A 20,690-nucleotide genomic window follows, 5' to 3' on the forward strand; every position below is an offset into this window, starting at 1 on the left:
TAGAAATCTATAATTATTCTCTTATTAATTATTGTTACGGTTTTTAGTTGTAACGATTTTAGTTGGTAATTCGCGTTAATATATCAAACTAAATGATTAATTAAGATATTTTGTTATTTTTTAAAAAAAAAAAATTGTTTTGCTTAGAAATTTCACTATTTCGTTCAGTTACGTTATTCCACAATGTGATCAATCAAAGCTCGTTTATGTTAAAGTGTTGCTTGCGCAGCTGCACGCATGTTACAATCACCTATTACAAGTACATATGAATTAAGGAGTCTATATATAGTTGATTATTCTTATAATAGACGCCAAATTAGAATCACAAGTGCACAGTCATATTCATAATAATGAATCTGTTACATTCGTTTCCATAATGAGTTAAATGTTTCGTAGACGTAATTAACGATGGCCAAAATATTTTTTTTTCCTGTAACCGATGGCCAAAAGAGTTAACATCATAAATCGCTATTGCAAGCATACTTTTCTATTGGTAAAAGGTATACTAAATCTTATTATCATATTAGTCTAATATCATCATAAGATTCCGTTGTATAGGTTTAACCAAATCCCAAGTTACAGCTTAAATACTTTAAATTCCTTTTATAATCTTTTTATTTTGCAATGTGAATTTATCAGATGGATTTGTACACACAAGAATCGATCAAACACCGTAACAAACTAGATTTTATTGCCTTTCGAAACTTACACTAGAAAATTCATAAAACGTATTCATGTTTGAACTATACTTTGATCGATGATGATCCAAATTCTAAACAGCATATCGTATTATCAAACATGAAATCATATCATTCCAATAACCCAAAACTAATCAACTAAAAATTTGGCACCATCGTCTCAGGTTATATTTGGACAATATCGTTCCTATCTTTTTATCTTTTAGGTCTGCTTTTCGCGTTAGCTTTCGAACATGATCTCTAGATATATCTTTTGTCGGCACTTAGCCGTCACATACTCAATCTTAATGAAACAAAAGCTAAAACGAATCTCCTTTTATTTTTTCCAAAAGATAAAGAGAGCATTTGATCCCTTAAGTTATATCATAGTAAAAACTTTTACATTTGTATGTTTTATATGATCAATCTCCCCAATTTTAAACCCACTATAACTGTTGTTACTTTCATCTGGATAGAAATATCCTTTAGCAGTTTCGCATGCAGATTAAGATAATATTTTTAAGAAATTATTATGCCTTTTACAAAAGTCTTGATGATATTTGGACTTTAGTTTATTTTATATTCTTTTTATTATGAACTAATTTTAACCTAAATAAAGTTCTATTAAAATATTAAATGGAATATATATAAACTATAAAAAAGTTCGTTTCATACAATATTTTTATTTTTTAAATTTAAAATAAAAGTTTAAGAATAAAATGATGATGAAATGAGCTACTAACGGAGTAGTAAATAGTGCGAAATGGTAGATTATGGTACATCACAAAGAAAATATAATGTTTGACTAATTAATTTTTTTTAATATATGCAATCTTGACGAATGTTGTGGATGATCAAAAACTTGATATCACAATTTGTGTTTAACCAAAAAGGTAATGAAATTACTTATATCCCGATCTACGATCGCCTATTGGCATATGCTAGTTCCGATCGATTCATGAAATCATCGGTTGCGACTAACAACAAAATCTAGACGAACTCAGTTTTAGTCATAATTATATCTCACAACATAAATAGCCCATGCAGGCCCATTGAGAGTATGAGACCTGGCTAGTGGCTACATTAACGTGGTATATAAAAATGAACGAGAGGAACTTGACCTTTTTTTATACATATTTTTTTTTTTATAGAACTTTAAGATTATTAGGAACAAAATGTAGAATAATAGTTCAAGTAAATGCGTAACGTCTTTTTCAAAAACATTAGAATATGTATCGTCTTTTATGTCTGTCAAATACTGTTTCCCCTTCGTCTTATATTTTGCGTCTTTCAAACCGTCAATTACGGGAACAAAAGTTCGTATTTGATTTATTTTAATTTCGCATATCACAAAATTTGGTAGTTGTCGTTGAAAAATCTTGTCCTGTCCTTATGGGTCGACGTTGGTCATTGTCGAGCACATGAACAAAAAATTTAAAAATAATTCGCTAAAAGACAGACACTAATAAGACTAATAACTGTTAATTATTTTGTTATAAAAAAGTACCGATTCAATTATAATTTGGAAATTTATTGGGAGAGAAATTTTTTTGAGAGGGTTATTTTCTTTAAAAAAAAATCATAAAACGAAAAGAGTACTATCTAATAATATTGTCGAATCAATGATACATTTTTGAATTGAAAATGTTGGGTGAGTAGTTCAACTCTGTGTCATCATATATTACAGTTCATGTGACAACTATACAGCTGTTAGTGTTAAGATGTGTATCATTGGCTTATTTTTTTAAAAGAGTTTATATCATAATTATTTGATCTCAATATTATTTAATTAAGGTTGTTTTCAAATTATTATGTACTAGTAGTCTATAATACGTTAATTTTTTCCTGAATCACTAGAAACAAATCAAGACTTTTGTCTCTGGACAAATCTTGTCTCCCAACGTTCTCTCCTATTTTTGTATTATTATCTCTGTTTATTCGTTACATAAGAAAAAGGACTTTTGCACACACACACAAAAAAGGACTTTTGCTTAAACAAAAAAAGGACTTTTTATATGGCAAATATGTAAGTAGAAGACATGTTATATGAACTTATTATAAATTACTAGTAGAAGATAAATAAAGTATCTGAACCGTTCTTAGTAATTACAATAAGATTTACATAAACAAATTTGAAATTTTAGTTGTGTACTATAAAAAAGTTCAGAAGAAGTGGACTCATTTAACGACACCCTTACACCAATGTCTAGACGTAGCAAAATAAAATTCCAAAATATTTGAGGTTACTTCAAATCTCAAAAACTGCATTTAATACGAGTCAGTAATATCTTTACGCAGAAGTTAGCATACGCCAACATGAAGTATATCTATAATTTACACCCAAAAAAAAACGTACAATTATATCATCTTTTATCTTAAAATAAAATATTATACAGAACGCAACAAAGATTGTTACACAATCTCTAGTTTTCTTTTCCGACCGACAAAAAAAAAAAAAGAGATCACAATTTATACAACTTGAAGTTTAGTTTCAAACTTTCACATACAAACCAAAATTTTGACATTTTAAGAAACACAAACTCCATTTAGGGAAGCTTCACACTTCGTTTCTCTGCAAACTGATTCACCAAAGCGAGAGCATTGCTAGTGACCTGAGCCACGTGAACCACCTTAAACCGAATTAGCCTCTTCAATTTGCCTCCCATGGCACGATCCGAGAATCCATCTAGACACGTTGTCTCGTCTGTCAAAGCGGCACTGACCCATGTCTGAACATTACTCATCTTCCACATGAAGTCCTCACTAGCCACAGCATGGCCAGCTCGACCCAGTTCTTTAACCGATTGAGCTAACCGGTCCACGCTATTGCCTAGCACTTCGATGCAATCTTTGATTGCTAAATATTCTCTACGTTTAAATCTTGGTGTCCTATATATACAGAAGAAGAAAATGTTAGAGAGGAACTTTTGTAAACTCTTACACTCCGGTATGGGCTGCAACCACAGAGTACCGATCTAGTTGAAAAAAAATAAAATAAAATGTTAGAAAAAGCGTACTCTTTAGTTAGTTTGGCGACGAAGATAGAAACGGATTTGGCTCGAGCTAAACTGATTGTGAGAGCGGTTTGGGCGAGATCTTGGTCGTTGTTGTGGCGGATCTTGGTGGCGTAAGCAGAGAGTGTATGTACGCATAGTGATGGATATCGGGTGGTTTGGCATGAAGACACAATGAACCGGTCTGGTTCTGACTGGCTTGGGTTTGCGGATGAAGATTGAAGAATGGTTATTGATAGAAGTAGAACTAGAAAGATTGTATTTTTAGGCTCCATGATGTCTTTTTCTCTCTAGCTTTTTGTTTGGTTGGTTGTTTTTTTCTTGTCTAATGAAGAGGAAGTGTACAAGAGGGTGCTGTTTATATAGGGTTTTAATTTAGGTCAAAGTGTAGACTCTGTTTTTGCATATAAATCTTTTTTTTTTTAGGCAAACATAGAAATCTTTTTATATACTATAATATAGATAGCTCATCAATCACTTTGGCTAAAATCTCACTGACAAAATCTAGCTCTATATGGTGATCCTTTAAAAAAAAGTAGTTACATGTGTTAATGTGCAGAGTATAGTTTTCAAGATGAGTCATCCGTCGATCAACACATATCCACATGCCATAAGTTAAATTGACAATAGTTTAGAGTTTATTTCTAAATTGCAATTGCAACTTTTCTATTTAATTAGTTACTTTTTCCCCCAATGCATTATTGTGTTCATTTGAGATGCTTATCCAGATCATAATGGATATACACGACAATGGTCTCATGCGTACGTATTATTGTGGTTACTATTTAATTTTACGTTAACGGATGACCGTTGATCCGAATAATCAGGGAAGTTGAATAAGATATTTACCTAAAACTTAGTACTGATTTGTCTCTGGTCAACATGAACAGTACTGTGTTACTATCATTTTTTTGACTGCCATCATGAAATGAAAACTCATTAGAAATGACAATTCCTTCGATAGAACAAACTATCTGAATGATGCCTATGTAAATGAGTAAAATAGTAACGAAATCGTTCTCTATACTATCTGAATTATATTTTCTTTTGTTTAAGATTTAATTAGATTAATATTTAATTTCAAATAGTTTTATTTGTTAGTATTTAAATAAGGTTATTAAAAATGTGATGTGAAAAATAAAGATTATGAAATGCTACTTCATAAAACATAGGAATGTTCCCTTAGCCTTTCTATTTATGAGAATGGGGCCATAAAACTTATAAATTACATTAAAAAATTAGTTTACAAATATTATTAACATATAACTAAAACAAATATATTAAAAAATCTAGAAATCATTATACAAATTGATACAAAACACCAAATAATGTAATTTGGTATAAATTCATTTTCGGTAAACGTATATAACAAAGGACAATCCGAATTAAACCCGATCCAAGTAAAAAATCAAACATATGGAGCATTTTGACACATGCACCCAAACATCAAATAAAACGAAATTAAGAAGAAATTCACATATCCATGCATGACAAATATGTCATATGTGCAGTACGTTATTGAACACCTGAAAACTCATCTACATCAGTTACATATGAATCCGCACTTGTAAAAAAAATTACATTATGATTTATGGTTAACTTAACAAAAAAATAAACACTCACGTGAATCTACTCGTAAACGACGATAAAAAGAAAAAGAATCTAGTCCAAAACCGTACGTCGTCGGTAACCAAAAGGAGACTACAGACAAGTAGTGGGCATGATTCTTTATTTCTTGAGTCATTTTGATTCCACTATATTTTAAGTTTTTTTTTAACTATATTTTAAGTTTATAACTAGTCTTTTACTCTGTATGTATAGCACAAAAGATAACCAAAAAACATATGCATGTGAAGATAATAATTAGGACAATTATGTCATAGTGGAAAATAAATTCTAGGAATCGAAGATAACTACGAAGGGCCATGCTTGGAAGTTGGAACCAATAGTTACTAATTTCATAAATGTCACCTCTTTTTTTTTCTTCTTTAATTATTCTGCTCTTTGTAGGTTCCCATCATCCCATGCATACTTGTTCATGCCTTTCTTATTTCTACAGCATAGCTTTATAAAGGATTGTTTATTTCATTTATTACGAATAAAAGAGATTTGATGGTTACAGCCAACTTTGGCCCCATACTAAACAGACATGCAATGAATGAAGAAAAAGCTTACTATCAACCCTTCCTGCAATTTCTGCAACCATCCCATGGAAACAAGTGATCACCTGTTTTTTCAATGTCCTTTTTCTCAAAAGGTGTGGGAGGAGCTCACAATGGGACTGCTCTTGAACAAATACACTGCAAATTGGAGAGAAATCGTGGCTCTGGTGGACGGGAATGAGCTTGACAAGACAAAGAGATTTCTTATTGCTCACACTTATCATCAGAATACCCTGCATTCTATTTGGAGGGAGAGAAACGCTAGGCGCCATGGTGACCCCTCATCTACGGCAGAGAATCTTGTGAAGTTGATCAACAAATCTGTTCGCAACCGTTTAAGCACGATCGGGAAGGATGGGTGTGATACCATTCAAACATGGTTTGCTGCAAGATTCTACTAAGACTGTAACATCCTAGTTTTAGGAACAGTTTAACAAACAAACGACTCTGCTTATGCATTGTAAAAACGTTTATTTTTCTTGAATTTAATTTAACATTATATTCAAAAAAAAAAGCTTACTAAGATAAATTTCTAGACTTAGGCTCTGATTGGTAACAACTGTTATTTGAGGCTGTAGAGATTTTAACTGTATAAAATTTAGCTGCAGAGACTTTGGTTGTAACTACTTTAATTGTTAAAATCTGATTGTTAAATAAAAAATTTTAAAAGTTGTGACTATAATTTTATAAATAACAATATTGTAAAAAAATATAAAAGTGATGATAAAAATAAGAAATTTGTGAAGAGAAGTGGATGTGAGAAGAAAGAGAAAAAAATGCTGATAATTAATCTGTAAAAAAAAAGTTTGTGCAAAAATATATATATTTATAGAGAGTTTTTAATTATGATAGAGGAATAAAAAAAAATTTTTTAAAAAATTGTTAGTTTTAAAAGGTCATTTTGAACTTAAAAAAAAGAAGAAAAATAAAGAAGAAAAAAATTAAAGTGGCTGTTGAAACTTTAAAAAATAGAAAAATCATAAAAGTATGATTGGTAAATAAAATGTTTAGAAAACTTTTAAATGTTTTTAAAGTCTTAAAAGTCTTCACCAATCAGGGCTTTTAGTAAAGATGTTTTACAGTATTGCATTATGGTGATCTACATATCACTAGCAAAACTATTTTTTTATATTTGTTATAGGTTATATTTTTCCATTAAACTTATCATGGCTTGGAAGATCTGACGTGACCTTAAACATCATTCGCAAAAAAACAGATACACTTTTACTCAACAAAACAAATATATAAATACATTGTACCCGATCATAGGAAACATTCAAAAGCTTAATAAATCTTTCGAAGACTCGTATGATACTACTACACTGTCAAGTACTTTAGCACCGAAGAACGTATCTTCTCCATGTAATCTCCTGCTTCTTTCTGCAATTAAAAAAAAACATTTGAATTTATACCACTTTAAAAAGCTTTAATCTGGTAGAAATAAAGATCCGAACTCAATTTTATGGTTTGGCATTCGATTATTTTTTGGTTTTGTTCAGGTTACTTGGGGCTCGGGTTTTGGAAAACGGGTCTGAACAAAAACCGAAATTATATGTTTATCCAAAACCGAACCCAAATCGTTCAAACCTAACCGAAACTTTGGGTTATCAGTTTGATTGTACAAACCCGGGTTTAGTTCAGCTTCAGTTTGGTTAATTCAACATACAAACTTCTCTAGCATCTAGGCTAATATGAAATTCGGTTTAACTTTCACGTTGATGAATTTTGGTTAGGTTTCAATCAATGATTCAAACCAGAACAATTTGCTTTTTTTTCAATTCAACAAGTAACCGGGACTAACCTGGTCTCCTCTGTATGCATTTGCAATATTTTCGTCAAGAAGTGTCAACAAAGATCTGTTGATTTCGTTTTTCTCCACCATATCCAACAACTGTACACAACAAAAGAGAAGAATGAAAATAAAAAAGTCTCAAAATCATCTCATAAAGTTCTAAAGTGGTTATGAGTTTATGGTTAAGGTCACATACAGTTGTTTTTATATCGGTCGAGGTTAAGATCTTGGTTAAGCTGTTTGTAGCAGTCATAAGCTCCTTTTGCATCTTGTCATAAGCCTCTGCAAGAGTAACAAGATTAGTAATCAAAAGCCGTAATATCATTAAGTCAATGAGTCAGTTAATTAATCATGACGCAAAAGAGGGCGACGCAGACCTATTCCTTCTTCCAAAGCTTTTTGAAGTGTTTCAAGCTCAACTAATCTGTCTTCAATATCCTACATGATTTTGCCACACACACAAAAAAAAAACAGATCGTTAAGTGGCCGACTCCAGCTTACCGATTAAAATGTTGCTTCAGGTCTTACCGCAGTCTTTGTAACAGCAAACCGAATTTGCCCAATTTCAAGTCGAATCTGCGCAAAGAATTCGTCGTTTAACCTGTAATATTACAGTAACCATGAGCTCGTTTGTGTCTTCTACTAAACAGTACAACATACCAAACTCTAGTGATAACTCCAGTCCCCTACTATCTCACCCAAGTTTCAATATTTTAACGAAAACGAATTCACTTAAAAAAAAAACCAAAGCATCAAAACATATTCACATAGACGATTCGTCGAACACTTAACATTCAAATTCAACTATTCATTCACCCCAAATGCTACTTTTATCACACAAGTTTCAATATTTCGACGAAAAACGGATTCACTTAAAAGCAACAAAACATCTTCACAGGGGAATTACATCAAACACTTAGTGTGCAACAATCAAATTTCACTAACCTGCCTCGAAGCCTAGCGATCTCGTACTCAATCTCTTGAGCTTCAGTATCAAGAAAGTACTCAATCAACTCCGCCGCAGTATCTGGTAAAACTCTAGACTAACAAAACCCCCCCCAAAAAACAACCCCAAATCAATGAACAACCAAAACCATAAATCAGTATAATTGCAACAAATAATTTTTTTTTTTTTTTTTGGGGGGTACTTGTCTAAGAGCTTGACGACGCTCTTTCTCCTCACGAAGTTGTTTCTGAAACGCTTCTCTCGCTTCTGAATCTCTCTCTAGCCGACGCTTAAACTCAAGACGAGCTATATGACCAGTTTGTGCTGGACCTAACACACCTTTCGGATCCTTCCTTTCGAACCAATCAAACAAACAAAAAAAATCAACTTTTTCATGAAATCAATCTCCCCAAAAAAAAAAAAAATCAAATCTTTTACCCATTCGCATGAGATTTTGCTCCTCCGTGAATTAAACTTCGGAATTGTACGGACGGTGGTTGCGGCCGCGGCGGCGATTCCGAACGAAAGCGTAGCCATTAGATTATTTTCTTTGGGAGTGAGCTCTCTCTCTCTACTCTTCTTGCTTAGCTTATGTTATCTCTTTAGCTTTCTCTTATCTGTTGTTTTGATGGCGGGACTGTTTGTGACCGTTGAATTTACAAGTGCTTAGAGACGGTTTATCAGATCGTAACCGTTGAAATGTTTCGATCTTACGATCTTAATCCCTCCACGCGTCAGATATTTCGATAGGCCCAATTAACCCAAACATTGTAAGGCCTTTCCGTAGCCCATATTAGTTATTCACGGATTTTAGAATGTTGAATAAAATAACAAATACAGAACCAGTCCGACAGAACTGGAATGAGCTGGTTTAACCATATGGTTAGATGAGATCTAGACTTTTATAGATTATGTTTTGTTTTGAACAACAAAACAACAACTAAATTATTCTTCGCAAGCATATCAGGTTGACCTAGTCGTACTGGCTACAAGAAAATTTAACAAATATTTTACTGATTTTTGGTAGATAGAATACATATATTAGCATATAGTATATAGGCTATTAGGCTATATAAATTGAAGAAAATTCTGGCAATAAAAATGAGACGTGACTGACTCATCCTAGAATCTAGAGATTTTAGATAAGATGACAATTAAGTGTAAACATCATTTTCAATAAGATTTATTGCACTACTTAAAAAAAAAGTCTTCAATCTTCTCGTTGAAGTATTGTATTATCAAGAAAAAGAAACAAGACTCATTTGTTGAATTATTATTATAGTATTAAAGTAAAGTAAAATGCGAAAGGTTCCCTTCAGCAAAGTTTATAAATATTTATAACCAAAAACAAAAGCAAAACCAAAACTCACAAGTAACCCCCAAAAGACCAAAAAAAAAAAGCTCAGAGAGAGAGAGAGAGCGAGAGAGGTAAAAGAAGAAATGATGAAGGTGATGATGATCTTTGCGGCGGCGATGACGGTGATGGCTTTGGTTTCGGTACCGGCTGTAGAAGCACAGACTGAGTGTGTGAGCAAGCTAGTCCCTTGCTTCAACTTCTTGAACGTAACAACGAAGCCGTCCAAGGTTTGTTGCGACTCGATCAAAGAAGCTGTGGAGAAAGAACTTAGCTGTCTCTGTACCATCTACACAACTCCTGGTCTGCTCGCTAATTTCAATGTCAGCACTGATCAAGCTCTTGGTCTCAGCAACCGTTGCGATGTCAAAACTAATCTCTCCGCTTGTAACGGTAGTCAATTCTATTTTCCTCAGATCTTCCTATTGTTTCTTTTTTTTTTTGTCAACAACATGCATTATGCTGGTTTAGATCCGAGTGGTAACACAGTAACACAACACTATAGCATAAACCATTAGGGTACATGTATTGGTTTCTCTGATTTTTATGAAATGGATCTGTGGATTCTGATTAATGTGATTAGGAAATATTGCCGTAGTTTTGACTTAGTGTTAATATCTTCTTGGTAGATCTTTCTCGTTTGAGATTTACAATTTGATAATCATGTTTTTGTTTAATTTTCTCAGCTAAAGGAGCTCCATCGCCAAAAGCTTCTTTACCTCCTCCAGGTATGAACAAAACACTTCACCTACTCCTTGCAATTACTTTTCTTATATTTTTTTCAATTATTTTGAAATTAAAATTCCAAGTAGCTTTTTATCGACTTGATTGTGTATTAATTGAATTATTTGATTGTGATTTGTTTGGAATTTATTAACCAAATCAAATGTTGATTAGTCAAGTCATACAATTCAATTGATTTTAATTTTCCCAGATTTCTCTGTTTTTTTTTGTTTTTTTTTGTTTTTTTTTAAACAAACATAAACAGAGTGTGAATGCCAGCTTTTACTTGTGTCTCGAATATTTGACTTGTATTATAAATCAGACAAAACAAAACCACTAAAAACATGTCAGACTAATTTTTATATTTATCTATAATATATTTTTTTTAAAGTAATAATTTGTATAATTGATGATTTGTCTTATGTGGATTTCTAATTTTTCAGCAGGAAATAATAATACCAAGAATGACGCCGGAGCCGGAAACAAGCTCGCCGGTTATGGAGTAGTCACCACCGTGAGCTTGTCGTTGATCTCATCCATCTTCTTCTGAAATCTTTAAACCGGATTTACCCAGTTTTCAGATTGTTTAACCCGGTTTATTATTTCTCAATAATTCTCGACATTTGTTTGCTTTTGGTTTAACTTATTTAATGATAAGTATTTTTGGTTCACGTGTTATGTATTATTATCTGATTCATCATTGAGTCCCATGTTCGTATACCGGTCTTAACCGGAACTCTATCATTTGTATTTTGTATATTTGAGTATGATTTATGAGTTTTACAAGCTGGGTTTGTTGTATATGTGTAATATTGGATTTTATTCATATAACATGAAAATGAAAACAAAATAAAAGAAACTTTGTTGGTTTCAAAGGTCACAATCCTCATTTTGGTCGGTTTGACAACAAAGAACAGAGAGAGCACAAAGTTTAGATGAAGCGAGTAATAACAGCATGCATAGCATCAGCGAGTTGAGGCACTGTGTTCGAACTTAGACTTGCCATGCTTATCCTCCTGCAAATACAAAAATTTTCATTTTGAAGCTAAGTTTTATTTTCATGAAAATAGACAAAATAAATAACTTTTAATTTATGATAGGAGGGAATGGCCTAACAACGGTCTTAAATGCTTCAAGTCATTCCCATTTGGGACTTTAAAATAGTGGTCATGTAACCTTCACTAAGACTAGAAGACAAAACTACAATACTTTTCAAGCATTTACAAAGAACATATATAAATGGAAAAAGAATTATCTTTCTTTGAAAATTTGAATAACAAATGAGCAAAATATTCCTTTACAAAGTTGCAAAAGAAATTTTCATTTTAATTCCGTTCATACGTTCATCCCTATCCTTATATATATATAGGTTTCTTACAGTTCTACAACTATCAAGTAAATGATAACAAAATGGCTCTTCTATTTAGTACTTAGTAAAATGAATGACAGAAGGCCTAAATGTATCTAATTGTTCCTAACAATCATCTTAAGTACTCCATCTGTTTCACAAAGAGTGTCATTTTAGAGAAAATTTTCTGTTACATAAAGAGTGTCATTCTATATTTCCAATGTGTTTTTAATGCTATATTTTCTTTTTTATCCCTAAACCCAAAGTTTTTTTCATTGAATATAAACCATTAACCACTTATTAAATAGGGGCAAACATGTATAATTCAAACTTTTCTTAATTTGTGTGAAATGTGTGAGAATGACACTCTTTGTGAAACAGAGGGAGTATTAACTAGTACTGTAATCCTTTGAAAAGACTACATATATATATTTTATAGTTCCCTTACCCATCATAAGTCATGTAAATGTGATATTCTTTGGCCATCAAGCGAACTTGCTCCTCGTTCAATCCGGTAAAAGTAAACATTCCAATATGTTTAACAATGTGACTCCAATCGCCAGGTGTACCTGAGCAAAACTTATGAATGATTTAAATCTGAGAGAAGATTAACAAAAAAAAAAGTGAAGGAACAAAAATACATTAAACCAAACCTCTAGCTTGTATGGCTTCATATAACTGTTGACGCATGCTAATTATGCGGTCAGCCATTCCTTTCAGCTCAATGGTCCAGTCGTTGTACATATCACTGCCAAAACGTATGTACAGAAACTTTCAATACAATCAAAATCTATTATGCATGATTCCGCACAAGTAAACGTAACGAAACTCAAATAAAGTTAATTAAGTATTTCAACACATCAAGAATGATTCTAACTCCTTCGTATCTGCATGTATGACCATTACCTGTTTTTAAGAATTGTGGTAACAATGGATGCTCCATGGGTAGGTGGGCAGAGATACATTGACCTCACGATGAGTATCACTTGGCTTTCAACTTTCCTAGCCACATGTTCTGATTCGCATACCTTCACAATTATTAGACCACAATGATTATATGGTCTGCCCTTGTTTCAAACTAAGTATCTATGTTTGGGTGTAAAAAAAATTCAAAAACAATATCCACATTTTTCTAATATATAACATTCTTCAAAAAAAAATTGATTACTTTTCTTTTGGCAAATGTAAATGGCAAATTCTCCTGCACAATATCGAAATGCAAAATGCAAAAAACTTAGCGACGATGAAACTGAAAATCTTAGTTTCTTACAATGTTAAGAGCGCCAATACGCTCGCTATAGAGACCCATATTTTTGGCATAACTTTGAGCTATCAAACATTCACCTCCATCAGCAACAAACATACGAACCGCTTGTGCATCTGAGTCAAGGCTACCACTAGCAAAGCCCTGAAAAGTTTAGAGAGAAAACAAATGAATCATGTTGCGTTTTTTTTTACCTCGGATTAAGATGAGAAAATGACACTTCTTAAGAAAAAAATCACAACTAGCACAACAAACATATGACTTTACCTGATATGCACAATCAAAGAAGGGTAACAAGCCTTTAGATCTCACTATTTGCCTAATCTGTTCCCATTTTTCGAATGTTGGGTCAACTCCTGTGGGGTTATGTCCACAAGCTTGCAAGACCACTATCGCTCCAGGCGGTGCAGTGCCAAGATCCTCAAGCAAGCCTGTTTGAAATCAAGTCTTCCCTTAGAGCAATAATTTTTTTTTTTTTTGTGACTAAAAGCAATGCTTGTTATACACTTAACACATTATCATGAAAGAATTGGTGAAAGTTTGGTGTGAGTGGGTCAATCAAAATGGGAGCAAACATAACTAATTAGATAAAATGTAACAATGATGAATGTTAAAAAAGTAAAAAAAAAAAAAAAAAAACAGAGAGTTTCAACTTTAAGGACAGAAATTTAAAGACAACCTTTGAAGTCGAGTCCTCGGCTTTTCGGATCATAGTAACGGAAATGCTTTACAGATAAATCCCCGAAACTGAAAATACCGAGATGATTTCCCCAAGTTGGTATGGGAAGAAATACTGTACGCTGTGAAAAACATAAGAAACACAATCATCCAAAAAGGAACAAGTTCACAATGTGTCTTCACTAATACGTAGCAATATGTATGTGGCAAATTTCAATACGACTTTTTTAATTTCTCTTACAGCCATTGACATAATTAAACAAATAGTGAAATTATTATTTACTTCTTTGTTGTTGTTTGCTAGAAACTCAGCTCCAACTCTCAAAGAACCAGTACCAGACAAACACTGGACTGTGACAACTCTATTCTCTTTCAAAGCAAGACTGCCCAAAACAAAACAAAAGAAGACAACATTTCTAGTAAGTGGAATGCAAATTTAATAAAATAACTTATAAAAAGACGAGAGAAAATAGCAGTAGTGAAGATATTACCTATCATCACCTAAGATGAGCTTGGCACTTAATTTATTAAAATCAGGAAGTCCAGTAAGGGGAGGATACTCCTTGTTCTTAGACCTTGAGGTAAAATCAGAAAAATCAAAAATCATAGGCTGAGTTTGTGTTTCCATTTCGGTTTCTTCTTTTTTAATGAAAAAAAAGTATTTAGGATGTCCAAATTTTTTGAGGATTTTTAATATACACAAAAGTTGCTTTAAACTAACAAAAAATTATTAACTTACAGGTCCTTGGCTAAATGTTGCTCTGCTCTTCTCACAACATCAAGAACAAGAGGCTTTCCTTCCTTCAGAAAAAAAAAAAAAAAAAAAAAAAAATCTAATTAAAACATGAGCTCATAGAATGGCTAATTAACTTGATCATATAGATTATAAGATTACCTCAGTCCGATAGCTACCTGCACCCAAATTCAACTTAACCGGACTAGGATCATCTCTACAACCAAAAATAACCTGTTTCCAGAATCGTACAATGTATGTATAAGAAAAAAGATTAACACAAAAACACAACACTAGATCTACATTTTGTTGAAATAACAAAAAGAAGAGCTATGTGTAATAACAAAAAGAAGAGATATGTGTAATTAATTAATGAGGAGCCTTAAGAGTACACTGAGAATAGGATCTTCGGGAGCAGGAAGCACGGTTGACAAGATGGAAGTCATGTGGAACGATTGAAACCGGTTGAAATGGGTTTGACGAAAGCAAAAAAAGAAACAATTTGAACAAAGTGTTGAGAAGTTAAAACATCATACTTTATAACATTGACATTGTCATATTGGTATCAAGAGAAAGAAGGTAAAAAAATTATTAGGTTCACCAACCAAATTGATGACGGTTTTAATAATAACCTCATTTTTTTCTTTGGTTTAAAATTTCCAAAATAACATGCAATATAACCCTTTTTTCTGGTGAAACACGCAATATAACCCACTTATCATCATCGTTCAATTTGTAAAATATTGATATAGTAATATATCAAATCAAAATCCTCATCATTATGAACACTTCAAATCCACATTTAAAATTTAAAAAATCTAAAATATACTACATACAAGAGTATAAACGTTGAATTTTTTGGATATGGTCCTCTCTCCTACTCCATGAATTTGTTACACTAGAAAACGTCCATCAATTTATTTTCACAGTGTATTGATTATTTAATCAATTTTTTTGGTCTATTGATTATGATTTATGACTACAGGTGTGATTAATGGGCTGTACCACAATAATAAGTAAATGACATTAAATATTGCGACAAAGAGTTAAATACTACCACACTGATATATAAATGACTTTTTTGGTCCATCGATTATGACTATAAAGATATAAATGTAATTAGTATAATTAACATTTCCTATAACCTAGTTCTCCTTCTGTAACTATATATATGTAAAAATAATAAATATCATCTTCAATATCTATATTGTATCACAGCTTCCAATACTTAACCTAACAAAAAAATCAAAAAAGTATTATGAAAAAATATTTTTTTCGGTTTCCAATCAAACATGTTAAAGATCTATCATTGTTTACCGATCACACATTGTCTAACCAAATCCAAATTCTGCTGAATATTTTCCTAAAACTTTGGTATCTCAAATTGCATTGTAGAAACTTCGAAGAAAAAGTATAAAACAAATTAATTTAGCAAGTGTAGTAAGGGCGGACGTAGGTAGTGGTAAAATGGAACAGTTGCCCCGATTAAAATTTTAGAACTATTGTTATTTGATAAGAGATTTTAATTCTGCCCCTATTAAAATATTATTTAGTGCCCTTATTACTCTTTTTTCTATAAAATACACATGTTTTCTCTTTTGTATTGTATATTATTATATTAACATTTAAAGCCCATTACATACAAATATTAGACAAAATCCAATTTATTTATGTTTCTTTATTAACAAGTCCATAAAATTGTTTAATAACAGTATTAACATTAGGTTTTTTCTTATTTTATTACTATTTTATTCATAAAACATTCATTATTTTTTAAGGGTCAATGTTATTGCCCCGGGTAAAATTTATTACTGGATCCGCCACCGAGGGTAGATGAAATCTTTTTTTCAATGAAACAAAACCACCACTTTCTCTAAGAATTATATGTTGAACGTTTTGGAATTATTGCAAAAACGGTTATAAACTTCTACAACCGTTGGTTTGATCTGATCTAAAACTATGTGAGACCGAACCGATCAAGATGAAGCAAACGGTTTACAGACCGGTAAGTCTTTGTCGAAGAAAGGCGCGAGCCCAAGAATCGGATTGGAATCAAAGAAATTGGCCGGTTTAAGCTCGAAGCTAGCTGCAACGGTTGGCATAACCGGATAATCTTCTTGGCAAGGTACATGATGGAACCCTAGTGTGTACCACAAAACTATGTCTTTGTTTTCGATCGGACGGTCCCTGTTTCACCACAAAAATAAAAGATTTCAGAGAAATGTTCCAACCCAAAAACTCTAACCAGAAACGGTGTGAGTGTGACTCAATTGGTTAGTTTCGTACCGGTCTGACCAAACTTGTAGTGTGTCATCACCATGACTCTGGTACATTAGCACTCCTCCGGCATATTGTTCTGACCGGTTATACGGAGTCACCCATATCTGAACCGATTAAACCAAACATAAAGACAGATTAAGTCATAAACCGGGATTTTCAGCTAATCGAATCACATATATAAAAAACATAGCCTAAAAAAAAATACCTGATTATTGGTGAATGCACCTCGAATTTGAGGAGGATCATCGTGATCAAGTAAACTCGCTGCATTACCACCCGGTATGATCCTGTAACCAGCCGGGTTTCCAACCCGAGATTTTCGGTTTGGGTTCACAATGTGGAATTCATATGGGTCATAGAGGCTCAATTTGATCTGAGCATCTTTCTCAGTCTTGGCTATATATTTCTTGACTTTCAAGTAACTCTTCCTCGGTGATTTTCCCGTATGAACTCTCTTCTTCTCTAGATGAACCTTAACCAAAGAATTATTCGTCGGTCCATCTATGTCCATGTCTAGATGAAACGTTATGAAATGATCATGGACGACTCCAATAACATTTTCAGAGATTAACGGTCCAGCGTCATCCTCTTTATCACCTAAGTCATCTACATTCTCGTAAGGTGTTCCTTTCACCATTAACATCCCCGAAGCTGCGACCTAACAAACAATAGCATTAACTTATATAAGGAAATTTAACAATTTCATATACAAAACCAAACAAAATGACAATGTTTTGACATCATACCGTAACGCGGATCAAACCATCAGTCTGAAACTCCCAATCAAAAATATAGTCGTAGTTTCCAACCGAAGTGGCCATTCGAGCGACCAATGTAACTTTTGGCCTTGACTCTCTTACCTGTTTAAATCTTCAATTAAGAAACTAATTCTCATACAAAGTAAAAAGCAAAGCTAAAAGCCTATAAGTAGATCTAACAACCTTAGGTCCAAATACTTACGTCAGCGTCGGAGAATACAATCTCAGTATGCCTCCAACTAATATCGCCTGCATAGCGTTCAAACAAGCATATCATATTAGGTTGAACAATGGCTTTTCCGTCTGGAGAGGCGAAAACGCCGTCTATATAGTAAGCATTTCGAGGGCAATCGTTGAGTGGCACGAGCGGCATGGCTGTGGGTCCTAAACCGAGCTCGCCTGCATCCATGTAACCTTTGTAGTACCACCCTTCCTCCGGGTCCATGTATGGTACGAACAACTCCGATGGGAATCCTTTGTACATCACACTTCTTGCTTCACCTGCCCTCGTCACACAAATAAACATTATGCCCTCGTCATAAGAGTTGTGTTGTGCCTTCTCTAAGTAAATTTAGAAAAATTATACGATAGTGTCATTGTGACATATTGATGACACAATTTTATGGCATCTAACTGGACCGGTTTGATCGACCATATTGGGTCGGTTCTAATTTTATGTCATTGTGTTTTTATTTATAGTTGAGTTATATGGTCTTATAATATACCTGTCTCAGAGTCACGAACCGTGGCCTGAGATATGATCATACCGGCTCGTTGGTCCGCTTTAATATGGAATTGCCAATTAGCCCAGTTAACCAGATGTCCATCTTCGACCCTAAAACTTGGACCATCCGGTTGCTCCATCGAGATAGGGTTAATTCGATCCATATGCACCGGTTTATTCTGAACAGCAAACCGGTATTCTGTACCGGAGGCTTTGGGGATGGTAATTGGGCCTTTGTCGATGATCTTGATAACCTCTAATTTGTCAATATCGACCATTACATAAAGGCCTTCGAGCGGTCTCATGAAATAATTCGTAGTGCCTTGTAACGTGTAACATTGGACTCTTATGACTCTACGTCCTTCTTCTTCCGGTCCAAACCATCCCGCGAACGGCGTGATGCAAACTAAATCGGAAAACTTAACCCCACGAGCTTCGATGGAGCGGTTGAACTCGACGCTCTTCAAAGGAACCTGCGATGTCGTTGTTGACAAAAGTTATTAAAGCATTTATTAAAAAAAGTGGACTCGGTTAGGTCTTTGGGGTTTTTGGTTTAATGTTGGTGACCCCCAACCATGGGCTCAACTTGGAAGTGTATGAGTGAGAGTTGTAGACAAGCAGGGTTTTGTACTAAACCGACTAAGAAAAAAAAGAACAAAACCTGTAACTTTTAACTTTTTTTTTTTTTTTTAATTAATAAGAGGTTCCAGACCTAGGCCCGTACATCCTCTCATGCCAGGAAAGAACATTTTATATTGTCACCTCCCAAACGCCAACTTTCAGTTAAATGTTAAAAGTGGTCTCTGTATTTAAAACTGATCCGATCCTTAACGCACAAACATAAAAATAAGTCTAGTATGATTAAAATCGATTCAGTTTTTGGGTAACCACAAAAATCGGACCTACGTTTTTTTCTTTATATAACAAAAAATCGAACCTAATCACTGAACTGAAAGAAAGAAATATAAAGAACTGATAAGATAGTGGAGATAGCCTGACAAAATCTATCCTTTAGTTTTGTTTGTTTCAGTTTTTTTTTTTTTTTTTTTTGTAACACTTTCTACGTGTTGGCCAGGAGGTGAACCGAACCAAACACTAAGCTAAATCGAAATCTTCTTGTTTTTTTCAAGAAAAGGATCGATACCTGCGAAGCAGCGAAGACGTCGTTCAAGGTGAGAATCGGGTACCCTGAAGTCCGGTTAACCAAATCAGAAACGACCCGGGCCGAATCAAGATCCACCGTTATCTCATGTGCTTGACCACCCCAATACGCTACGACCGCAGCTCTTCGTGACGGAAGCTTGTTTCCCTTCTTCCACTTGACGACACGTCTCTTCTCCGGCTCATCGAGGGCCATAGAGTGAATCGTAGCCGACCCGGAACCGAAACCCGGGTCATAACCCAATAGTATGGTTCTGACTCTCTCGATTTCTCGCACCGTTAGTGGATCAAGTGGATGACGAGGCTTTTCGGTAGAGTGGTCAACGCGAACCCTAGGATCCGACCGGAGAGTTTTTCGGACTTGGATACCAAACAAGAAGCCTGAGTCGGGTCCAAAGACCCAAGAGTATGTGGCAAAGATAAGGAGAAACCCAAAGAACAAGAGAGAGAGACGAGCAAAAGATGGTTCAGCCATCGTTTGAGTGAGAGCTTCTGACTATCCTCAATACAGTTACTTTATAAAAGCTGAGAGAAAAGAAAAATTAGTTACTTGATAAGAAATAAACAATTATTAAGGCTATTTAACAATTCTACGTTTGATTGCATCTCTCATCTCTGAGATATTTGACTAATTTATTCTAACCATGCAAATGGTTTAGGCTATTTAATTTGTGTTATGAAATGTTGATGTCATTTACAAATGCTAGAAAACTAATTTAAACACACACAGAAACCTATGGTTAAGTTTGGTTCGACTATGTGATCGTTTCATTTTTTTGGTCAGATCAGAACTTCACCAATATATACACCACACGAAACTATACTCTAAGCTAGAGTTTGTCAACGTAATTAAATTGTAGTCAAGTGTTATATTCATGACTCTAAGTACGATCGCATCTGTGAAATCATTTATATATTGACTCTAACCATGTGATGATGTATAGAGTTTACCAAATTAATATATTTTTTTATAGTAGATTGCGTTTGATATATAATTTGCATCTCAACATATCTTTTTATTGGTTTTTTTAGTTTGGATGGTCAGATTGTTAGTCCCACATCGGATGAATTAATAT

General features: G+C 33.6%; 5 protein-coding genes across 6 annotated transcripts in view; 1 reads left to right on the forward strand and 4 right to left on the reverse strand.

Annotated features, from left to right (window-relative positions):
- Positions 1 to 3,025: 3,025 nt before the first annotated feature.
- Positions 3,026 to 4,190, reverse strand: LOC104703886 (pectinesterase inhibitor 9). The gene is made up of 2 exons (XM_010419973.3): positions 3,695 to 4,190; positions 3,026 to 3,566 (listed from the first exon to the last, which is right to left on the reverse strand). The coding sequence occupies exons 1-2, from the start codon at positions 3,964 to 3,966 to the stop codon at positions 3,224 to 3,226; spliced, it is 615 nt and encodes a 204-aa protein (XP_010418275.1). The 5' UTR covers positions 3,967 to 4,190; the 3' UTR covers positions 3,026 to 3,223.
- Positions 4,191 to 7,054: 2,864 nt separating this feature from the next.
- The window catches only part of LOC104703887 (uncharacterized), a 78,046-nt gene continuing 64,410 nt past the window's right edge, over positions 7,055 to 20,690 (reverse strand). The window contains exons 2-9 of the mRNA XM_010419974.3: positions 9,030 to 9,164; positions 8,794 to 8,940; positions 8,591 to 8,688; positions 8,174 to 8,246; positions 8,023 to 8,083; positions 7,842 to 7,927; positions 7,655 to 7,744; positions 7,055 to 7,233 (exon numbers count right to left, since the gene is read on the reverse strand). Of these exons, the coding sequence (XP_010418276.1) occupies positions 7,171 to 7,233; positions 7,655 to 7,744; positions 7,842 to 7,927; positions 8,023 to 8,083; positions 8,174 to 8,246; positions 8,591 to 8,688; positions 8,794 to 8,940; positions 9,030 to 9,128 (717 nt within the window). The 5' untranslated portion in view covers positions 9,129 to 9,164 and the 3' untranslated portion in view covers positions 7,055 to 7,170. The remainder of the gene's footprint in view (positions 7,234 to 7,654; positions 7,745 to 7,841; positions 7,928 to 8,022; positions 8,084 to 8,173; positions 8,247 to 8,590; positions 8,689 to 8,793; positions 8,941 to 9,029; positions 9,165 to 20,690) is intronic.
- Positions 9,723 to 11,454, forward strand: LOC104703888 (non-specific lipid transfer protein GPI-anchored 7). Of its 2 annotated transcripts, none has more exons than XM_010419975.3 (3): positions 9,723 to 10,338; positions 10,632 to 10,673; positions 11,112 to 11,454. In XM_010419975.3, the coding sequence occupies exons 1-3, from the start codon at positions 10,032 to 10,034 to the stop codon at positions 11,216 to 11,218; spliced, it is 456 nt and encodes a 151-aa protein (XP_010418277.1). In that variant the 5' UTR covers positions 9,723 to 10,031; the 3' UTR covers positions 11,219 to 11,454. The 2 variants fall into 2 exon arrangements, with proteins under 2 accessions (XP_010418277.1, XP_010418278.1); XM_010419976.3 differs by having other exon boundaries at positions 11,115 to 11,454.
- Positions 11,470 to 15,577, reverse strand: LOC104703889 (aspartate aminotransferase, cytoplasmic isozyme 2-like). The gene is made up of 12 exons (XM_087457640.1): positions 15,084 to 15,577; positions 14,854 to 14,925; positions 14,698 to 14,759; positions 14,450 to 14,533; positions 14,242 to 14,341; positions 13,960 to 14,080; positions 13,548 to 13,711; positions 13,287 to 13,424; positions 12,923 to 13,044; positions 12,670 to 12,764; positions 12,465 to 12,585; positions 11,470 to 11,684 (listed from the first exon to the last, which is right to left on the reverse strand). The coding sequence occupies exons 1-12, from the start codon at positions 15,135 to 15,137 to the stop codon at positions 11,600 to 11,602; spliced, it is 1,218 nt and encodes a 405-aa protein (XP_087313766.1). The 5' UTR covers positions 15,138 to 15,577; the 3' UTR covers positions 11,470 to 11,599.
- LOC104703890 (amine oxidase [copper-containing] gamma 1) lies at positions 16,458 to 20,497 on the reverse strand. The gene is made up of 7 exons (XM_010419978.3): positions 19,598 to 20,497; positions 18,455 to 18,926; positions 17,932 to 18,230; positions 17,718 to 17,831; positions 17,177 to 17,629; positions 16,978 to 17,075; positions 16,458 to 16,878 (listed from the first exon to the last, which is right to left on the reverse strand). The coding sequence occupies exons 1-7, from the start codon at positions 20,087 to 20,089 to the stop codon at positions 16,668 to 16,670; spliced, it is 2,139 nt and encodes a 712-aa protein (XP_010418280.1). The 5' UTR covers positions 20,090 to 20,497; the 3' UTR covers positions 16,458 to 16,667.

The sequence above is a fragment of the Camelina sativa genome, chromosome 7 (genome assembly GCF_030686135.1).
Source record: "Camelina sativa cultivar CO46 ecotype springtype chromosome 7, ASM3068613v1".
Classification (NCBI taxonomy): Eukaryota; Viridiplantae; Streptophyta; class Magnoliopsida; order Brassicales; family Brassicaceae; genus Camelina; species Camelina sativa.